Raw genomic sequence first — 9,497 nt, forward strand, 5'->3', positions numbered from 1 at the left:
TTTCCACTCATTCCAAGTAACTAAAGACTAGCCTCTTACTGGATGCCATGATGCGAAGCAACGCTCAAACACTAAGATCAAATCCTGTGCGTTGGCACATCACCTCTGGCTTCTCAGTTTTCTCACCTAACAGCAGGGAGCATTTAGCATTTGCTGGGAGACCCAATGGACCGTATGTTGATTACATCATTTCCTGCTTCATGACATGATGCAATTTCACGGCCGTGCACAGCCATTCAGCGGATTCGTGAGCACTCTGTGTTCCCATATAGCCAGTGGGCTTGACCATGGTCAGGAAAGTCATCATTTCTCTTCTCTTTTCTAGGAATTGTCCAGAAGCAATAAGAAGAATAAAAAAGCAAAAGTGTGAAGTCCATTTTCATTAAAACTAGGTGTCAGCAAAAACCCAAAATTTGAAATGCAAGAAAAAGCTGCCAAAAATAGTAGAGATTGAACAAAGGTGAGTTCAGGAGGAAGCAGAAAGATAACTCCAGAAGGAGAGGATCCCACAGCCGTCTCCACTGGCTGGGGAGAAGCCAAGGCTACACAGATACCCACTGAACCCTCCAGATCATGTGGGAAATGCCAGTCAGCCTGCACTGTGGCCCTGGCCCCTCCCCAGCACAGACCTACCCCAAGCAGTTGGCCCAGGGAAGACTCACTCCTGTCAAGGATCAAACACAGAATCTGTACAAATTCACTATAAAGATAAAAGGAGGGAAGTAACATGAAAAAATAAATGGAAGGTAGAAAAAACGCTCACTGGAAAAATGTTAACCACGAAACAAATAAAGAAGTATCAGCAGGGATGCCTGGGTGGCTCAGTCGTTAAGCATCTGCCTTTGGCTCGGGTCATGATCCCAGGGTCCTGGGATCGAGCCCCGCTTCGGGCTCCCTGCTCAGCGCGAAGCCTGCTTCTCCCTCTCCCACTCACCCTGCTTGTGTTCCCTCTCTCGCTCTCTCGCTGTCTCTCTGTCAAATAAATAAAATCTTTAAAAAAAAAAAAAGTATCAGCAAACATTTCATCATGAATTTAAGTAAAGTAATGAAACAATTTCTTATGAAGCAAGGGCCTAAAGCTAAGTTACAAGAGCTCAAGAAAGAGACAGCGGACAAGAGGAAGAGGTAAATGTGACCTGCAGAGCTCAGGGAAGAAGTGGAAAAAATCAAAGAAATCAAGACAAAAATGGCAAGAGCACAACAATGAAGAGACACTGACGAAAACACAGTAAGGGACACACAGGATGGAAATGAGAGAAGAAGAAGAAAAAAAAGGAGGAGGAGGAGAGGAAAAAGGAGGAGGAGAAGAAGAAGAGGAAGAAGGGGAAGGAGGAGGAGGAGAAGAAGAAGGGGGGGAAGAGGATGAAGAAAGAGAGAAGGAGGGAAGGAGGGAGGAAGGAAGGAAGGAAACAAAAAGTGTTTTGTTTTGGTTTTTAAGATTTTATTTATTTATTTGACAGAGAGAGACACAATGAGAGAGGGAACACAAGCAGGAGGAGAGGGAGAGGGAGAACCACGTTCCCCGAGGAGTAGGGAGCCCGATGTGGGGCTTGATCCCAGGACCCTGGGATCATGACCTGGGCCGAAGGCAGACACTTAACGACTGAGCCACCCAGGTGCCCCCCCAAAAATGTTTTAATTAAAGAGAAAATGATATACATATAATCTGCCTGTGTATATGTATATATTCATATATATACGAAACTGCATACATGGAATTCCTGAAAGAAAACCAAAATAATGGAACAAAACAAATATTGAAGGATATAATTCAAGAAAACTTTCCTGAACTGTAAAATATGAACGCAGATATTAAAGAGCATGCTGTGTACCAAGGAAAAAAATTGACCCGGAGAGTCAACACCAAGATAGATCCCAGTAAGGTTACCGACTTCAAGGATAAAGAAGGGTACTTTGGGGCAAAAAGATCAAGTCTGTTTTCATGGGAAAAACATTAGGCTGGCCTCAGACTTCTCCTGAGCTATATCCAACTCCAGACAATGTGTAAGATTGAATATGTCCAGCTTTGCAGGCTCCGTGTGCAGCGGTGGGAAAGAAGGGCAGCTTCGCTGTGGGAAGCCTGGGAACAGCGCGCTCTCTCACTATCCATGCACACCATGCAGGCAGCTGTGCGACCGTGGAAAGGGCAAGGTCTTTGGATCAGACAGACCTGAGCCAATCCTGGCTCCACTTCTCCAAGCTCTGTGATCTCAGGTCATTTTAACCCTTGCACCTCAGTTTCCACATCTGCAAAACGGGGACAATAATTCCTACCTCTGTGCATTAAATGAAATAATATGAAGCCAAGTGCTCAGCACAGGGCCAAGTGCACGGTAGGTGCGCTCAGCAGGGAGTCTGCTTGAGATTCTCTCTCTCTCTCTCTCCCCCTCTATCCCCTCTCTAAAAAGAAAAAGAAAAATCATTAAAGTCATCACCTCATTCCCGAGCTGTCCCCACCCCCTAAACCCCTAGGATGCTGGGGTATTGAAGGAGTCCCGTCACAAAGAGTACCGTGGCTGCTTGTGGGATCCTCCCCGACATGAACTGGAAGAGGGTCTGCAGTGGGTCGTTGGCGGCTAGCGTGCTGGTGAAGCTGCAGAGAGAGGTGACCATTAGTGGTGACCAAGCCAAGAGGGCCTTTTACCCATTGCCAGTGGCGCAAAAGCTCCCGTATATTTCTATTTGATTTCAGCACCTACTTTTGGAATACAAATTTCTCTTTGCCTCTCAGTTGTGCCTCTGCTACCTCCCACTTTTGGGGGGCTTGGCAGGATCTTCCTTCCACCCCCCCCAGAGAGCTCACTATTGGGGGTATTTCCTGCACTTTGGCACTGATGCCCTAACTCTTGAGTAACCATTTCTCTAGGCTTTCTTTGTCATGGAAATGATGCCCCAACATTTCACAGGTCCCCGGAGAGCCCCAGCAGTTAACCCAAACTTCCTCTCCGGGGGCCCCTCCTCCCAGTTGTCCCCCTCAGCTCCTCCTCCCCTGAAGCAGCCCCCCGCATGCACCGCCCACGGCGCTCAGGCTGGCTTCTCTGGCTCACGACTAGACTGGCTCGGCAGTGCTTTTCTGCACAAGCACTAAATAGCCGTGTCCAGTAACCAAAGAGGCGTAGAACAGGGACCAGAAATGATCCCGCCGATGACAAACCGTGGGATATGCTTAACAAGGATATAATAAGCTCCATAGCTGATTTGAGATTTAAGCACACTCAGTAAGAGATATTCTTCACAACTCACTGGGCCACATCAAAAATCAATGGCCCAAGGCAAAAATCTGTAGCAGAGATGTATGCTCTAACGTGGGATTGTAGGATGTTCATTTCCAAAACCCAAAGGAGAATCATCCCTCAGAATATGGTCTTTTACTTAATAGCACCCTTGCCTTGGGAGCTCGGAGCACTTATAATAAAACTCCAGTGCTCCTCACCACCCTGAGCATAATGAAGTGCGCAGAGGCATTCCTAGTCCCTGGGAAGACTGAGGGTTAGGGTAGAAAAGAGAATCCACGGATGGAGAAGGGTAACATGACAGCCTTGAAGGCAAGTGCGATCTTCCCAGCCAACTGCCCATTTATGGCCAATTTAAACGAGTTCAGCTGAGAGGTTCATAGCTTCACAGCTTCCACCAACACAGGAAGATGAACATTTTGAGGGAACATCCTTTTTCCCTGTCAGATCCAAGCCTGCCCCTTACAGTCCTCTCCACCCCACCATATGTCTGTCCCTGCCCTCCCATGGATCTGAGCTTGCTCAGAAACCCTTCCTCCTCCAGCACCCCAACACCCAGCTCTTCCACCTACTCCCCCTTATTCCAAACTCCTGGCCATGTAGTCAACCTCCCATCCTGTCTCGTCCTGGTTTGGGCATTCTTCCTGGTCTCAATGTGCCAGCATGATCTCCAACTAAACACATCCCTTAGGTCTCGTCATGTCCCCCTGCCCTAGATGAAGACTGCCGCATCCAATCCCCAGTCCTATAAAGCCCGTTCCTACTGCTCGCCCATATCCTGACCTTCCTCTCAGCACCCACATTCCCCACTGCAAGACTAAGTGATAGACAACTCCTAACTCTCGGGTCTAAGCTCCTGCCAGTTAGCCATAAGTGGTCATCTATTCCCTCACTGGTGGAACTATCTAGAATAGCCCCTCCCAAAGAGAACTACTAGATTGTAGAAACCTATGTAACTTTTGGAACACACCCTGAGAAATATTACTAAAATGTTTATTTATCAAGCAGGTAGAAAGAATGTGTCCAGGTCTAGGTTATAAGAATCTAGAGAAGTGATATCCTACGTCCGGGTCAGAAAAGAGAAATTGGAAGGATGCTTGGTGTGTGGGGCTTCCCAGCGCATCTTGCATTTCTCCCCACCACCCCTCCCTTGGTTGGGGGGAGGCCTCTCTGCTCCATTGGTCTCCTTTGCCAGCGCCCAGCTCACTCACCCACTCATAACCCAGCTGTAGGTCCTTGGGTCCATCTTGCTGGAGAGGAACAAAGCGTGACCCCACAGGTGGTTCTTCATGGCCCACTCCAAGGCTTCCTGAAAACAACACATCGCATTCAGCATGGCCCTCCTCATCATCCTCTGCTGACAACACGTGACGGTGTTTGGGTACCGCCGCCCCCGAGCCATGCCCGCTGGGCTCCCAGGAAGACTCGGAGCCCCAACCGTGAGTGTGCCAGGGCAACAGTGGAGAAGGGGGCTCTAACTGGCACGCTGTCCCTTCTCCAGCCTTCCCTCGAGAACAGAAGTGATGTGTGCCTCTCCCACATCTGGCTCCTGGAAGCCCCTTGCCCGGTCCCGCATGCCCTTTTCCCCATCGGGCTGGCTGGACGGAAGATGCTCAGATGGTACAGCTTCCTCCATGCGGAGTCCTTGAACTACTCCATGGAGGAGGGCTGCCCCGCCGTTCTGTTCACCTGCCCAGGGCTCCCATGTGAATAGAAAGAAGTGTTTAAGCCAGTGTGCATAGCAGTTAATCTGCCCCACCTAATATTATAACTAATTGCTTGTTAACAACCAAGTGTTTGTTAGCTATCAACTTCACATGCCAAATGAATGACACCGCTAACTTGGTGAGATCAGTAAGAAGCTGTAAATTTTCACACACACAAAGACACACTCACACTCATCTTTTCATTCAATTTTCAGAATTATTTAGTAAGAGCTTAATTTATATTTGAGGTTTTGACCTGGTGTTAATAATTTCCTTAGTACTCAAAAATAATGTGATTTTTGGACAGGAAGTCACTAATGAGGTAACTTGAACTCCAGGTGCAAATTTCTTTGATCATCCCAACATCTCCCACACTATCTTATTTGAAGAGAGAGAACAAATTTAAACCACTACCATTAGGAAATTCAGCCTCACATCCGCTACAAGGAAAAATGACATTGAGTTACTCTTTTCATATGTTAAACTATTTCACAACAGTATTTTTTTAAGGGAATTACTAATAATTGGTTGGGTATCACCACTTTGCTCACAAATTTGCATCTCCAAAAATATAATTTAAGAGTAAGTGGAGAAACTGGGAAATTACCTTGAGGATATTAATCTCACACAGTGCCAGAGATGAGACGCCAGTCAAATATTAATAAAGATATGAAAGATATTTTGGTCTCCAGCCCCTCATGAGCCATTCTGAACTCCCAGAGTACTTTTCCTATTCCTGGCTCACCTTTGGGCCCAGGTATGACAGGTAGTGTGGTGGATGGTTAGAAGCCCAAGCTCAGACATCAGGCTGCCTAGATTTGAATGCTGGCTTTATTACTCAGTAACTTTCCTCATTTGTAAGTACATAAAACAAGAATAGAACCTAATCTAACAGGGGTTTCTATGAAGATAAATGAGACAATGCATGGAACATGTTAAGTAAGTGCCTGGTACAGAGAAAATTTTTTTAAATATTTGCTTTTGTTATTGTTATTGTTATGGTCATTACTTAATCTTTCTTTTTTTTTTTTTAAAGATTTTATTTATTTATTTGAGAGAGAGAATGAGATAGAGAGAGAGCATGAGAGGGGGGAGGGTCAGAGAGAGAAGCAGACTCCCTGCTGAGCAGGGAGCCGGACGTGGGACTCGATCCCGGGACTCCAGGATCATGACCCGAGCCGAAGGCAGTCGCTTAACCAACTGAGCCACCCAGGCACCCTTACTTAATCTTTCTTAAGGAAAGAGATTATTATTGATTTATCTCTGTATCCCCCAACGGGGTTCAACGCCTTAGAAGTCGTGGCTGCTTGGGGCACCTGGGTGGCTCAGTCATTAAGCATCTGCCTTCGGCTCAGGTCATGATCCCAGGGTCCTGGGATCGAGCCCTGCATCGGACTCCCTGCTCCGCAGGAAGCCTGCTTCTCCCTCTCCCACTCCCCCTGCTTGTGTTCCCTCTCTTGCTGTGTCTCTGTCAAATAAATAAATAAAATCTTTAAAAAAAAAAAAGTAGTGGCTGCTTAATAAATGTTTACTGAATAAATAAATCACTGGTGAAATTGCAGGTCCCTACTATATAGTGAACAGGGGATGGCTAGCATATGATCCCACTGATTTTCACTGAGTATCATGCCTTGCATTCATTTTAAACTATAACATCACTGGGGCGCCTGGGTGGTTCAGTTGGTTAAGCGCCTGACTTCAACTCAAGTCATGATCTCAAGGTCCTAGGATCAAGCCCCACATCTGGCTCTTCGCTCAGCAGGGAGTCTGCTTGTCCCTCTCCCTCCTCCTCTGCCCCCTTCCCCACTTGTGCTCCTCTCTCTCTCAAATAAATAAATAAAATCTTTTAAAGATAAACAAAATATAACATCATATACAAGTAAACAGAGATTAAAAATTCAAATGTAAAGGTGAAGTCACAAAAGTACTTGAACTTTATTTTCATAACTTAATTTTAAAGTAGGAAAGCTTTTTTTTAAGATTTTGTTTATTTATTTGAAAGAGAGAGAATGAGAGAGAGAGCACATGAGAGGGGGGAGGGGCAGAGGGAGAAGCAGACTCCCTGCTGAGCAGGGAGCCCGATGCGGGATTCGATCCCGGGACTCCAGGATCATAACCTGAGCTGAAGGCAGTCGCCTAACCAACTGAGCCACCCAGGTGCCCCTAGGAAAGCCTTTCTAAATATCACCCCAAAAAAGTAATTTTGTACAGAAAGTCCTAAAAAAGGAAAGAGCTCCTACAAATCAATAAATGGAGATCAAAAATCAGACAGAAAAATGTAGAAAATCCATCACAAAAAAATTCACAGATTGAAAGATATTAGACTTCACTTATAATAGGGGAAATGAAAATAACTACACTAAATTATATATACATTTTTTTACCTCTCAGATTGGCACATATTAAAAGCTTGGAAACACACCGAGTTGGTGAGAGTGGGAAAACGGGCACTCTCATGTATTGCTGGTAAAGTAATCGGTGAAACCTCTAAAAAGGCAACTTGTCACTTCCTCAAAATTTCAAGCTATATACCCTTGGACTCAACACTTCTATTTCCAGGAACTATTCTAGAAATCATATGTATATTCTCCCACATGGCAAAATGACTTTCGTTGTCATTGCAGTGTTATTTGTAATAGCAAAAGACTGTTAAATCATCTACATGTCAATCTATCAGGGTTTAGTTAAATTAATTATAATTTATCTTTAGAAATCTGTGCAGCCATAGAAAATAATGAAGAAGGTATTTATATGTTAAAAGGAGCAGGAATCAGGAAAATGTGGCCTGAAGGCCAAATTCAGCCTACTGTCTATTTTTGGTACAGCCCACAAACAAAGGATAACTTTTCACATTTTTAAATGACTGGAGAAAAAAATCAGAAAAAGAATAATACTTCATTACACGTGAAAATTATATATAATTCCAATTTCTATGTCCATAAATAAAACACAGCCACACCCATTCATTTATATATTGTCTGTGGCAGCTTTTACTTGACAATAGCAGAACTGAGCAGTTGCAAATGGCCTGCAAAACCTGCATTTAGTGTCTGGGACGCCTCGCTGGCTCAGTTTGAAGAGCATCTGACTGTTGATTTCGGGGTCAGGAGTTCGAGCCCCACATTGGGTGTAGAGATTACTTAAATCAATAACATTTTATGTATGTGTGTGTATATATATATATATTTATTGTCTGTCCTTTTACAGAAAACAATCCCAATATAGAGTGTTTTCTAAGGTATTTTGTTAAATGAAAAAAGTGGGGATGCCTGGGTGGCTCAGTCGGTTGAGCGTCTGCCTTTGGCTCAGGTCATGATCCCAGCGTCCTGGGATCGAGTCCCGCATCGGGCTCCCTGCTCTGCAGGGACCCTGTTCTCCCTCTGCCTCTGCCTCTCTCTCTCTCTCTGTCTCTCATGAATAAATAAATAAAATCTTAAAAAAAAAATGAAAAAAAGTGAAGAAATGGTAGATAGAGGGTGCCTGGCTGTAGAGCTTTAGACTCGTGATCTTGGGGTTGTGAGTTCGAGCCCCATGTTGGGTGTAGAGATTACTTAAAACCTTAAAAAAAAAAAAAAGAAAAGAAATGGTATATAGTAAGCTGTTAAAAATGGAGAAAATAATTATGTATGCAGAAAATATCTCTGGATATTTCAAAGATAGCAATTCAGTGGCCGAGAGGATGGGGGCATCATTTTCCCCACTATATCCCTTTTAGCTTTTGAGTTTTGAATCATATTGATTCAAATTGATTTCCGTCATATATTCAAATATTTACGTTTCCTTTAAGACTTTTGTAAAATGTGAGGGATGCCTTGGTGGCTCAGTTGGCTAAGTGTCTGCCTTTGGCTCAGGTCATGATCCCAGGGTCCTGGGATCGAGTCCCGCATCGGAATCCCTACTCAGTGGGGAGCCTGGTTCTCCCTCTGCCTGCCTCTTCACCTGTTCGTGCTCTCTCTCTCTTTCTTTTTCTGACAAATAAATAAATAAATAAATCTTTATTTGTGTGAGTTCAACTTCAAAATTAAACAAGGCATAAAAAAATAGGTAAGTATGTGAGGTGATGAATGTTATTAATTAACTCCATGGGGAGGATCCTTTCACAATGTATTTGTAATATTTGTATATCAAATCATCATGTTGTACACGTTAAATATCCTATAATTTTGTCAAATACCTCAATTAAAATTTTTTTGAATAAATAATATAAAGATTAAAATTGTCTAATTTACATATCAAACAATATACAGGACATCACTTCATCTGTTAAAGTATCCAATATTGGTAGGCAAACATTAGATATAGCTGGTGGGGACATCATCTGTAAACAAATTTTCTGGAAACTAATTTAGTGTATATGTGAAGAACCTTTTTGTTGTTGTTGTTTTGTTTTTCTTGTTTTCTCTTTGTTTTTATCTTTTTTATTATTATTATGTTATGTTAATCACCATACATTACATCATTAGTTTTTGATGTAGTGTTCCATGATTCATTGTTTGTGCACAACACCCAGTGCTCCATGCAGAACGTGCCCTCTTTAATACCCATCACCAGGCTAGCC

General features: G+C 43.8%; 1 protein-coding gene across 4 annotated transcripts in view; it reads right to left on the bottom strand.

The window, feature by feature from the left end:
• SEC16B (SEC16 homolog B, endoplasmic reticulum export factor) overlaps positions 1–9,497 on the bottom strand; it is a 56,886-nt gene that overhangs the window by 18,119 nt on the left and 29,270 nt on the right. For all 4 annotated transcript variants that reach the window (XM_081824655.1, XM_081824657.1, XM_081824656.1 and 1 more), the window contains 2 exons: positions 4,445–4,538; positions 2,512–2,593 (listed from right to left, as the gene is read on the bottom strand). In XM_081824655.1, coding sequence (XP_081680781.1) covers positions 2,512–2,593; positions 4,445–4,538 — 176 coding nt within the window. The remainder of the gene's footprint in view (positions 1–2,511; positions 2,594–4,444; positions 4,539–9,497) is intronic.

The sequence above is a fragment of the Leptonychotes weddellii genome, chromosome 6 (genome assembly GCF_054177405.1).
Source record: "Leptonychotes weddellii isolate Sample4059 chromosome 6, ASM5417740v2, whole genome shotgun sequence".
In the NCBI taxonomy this organism is placed as follows: Eukaryota; Metazoa; Chordata; class Mammalia; order Carnivora; family Phocidae; genus Leptonychotes; species Leptonychotes weddellii.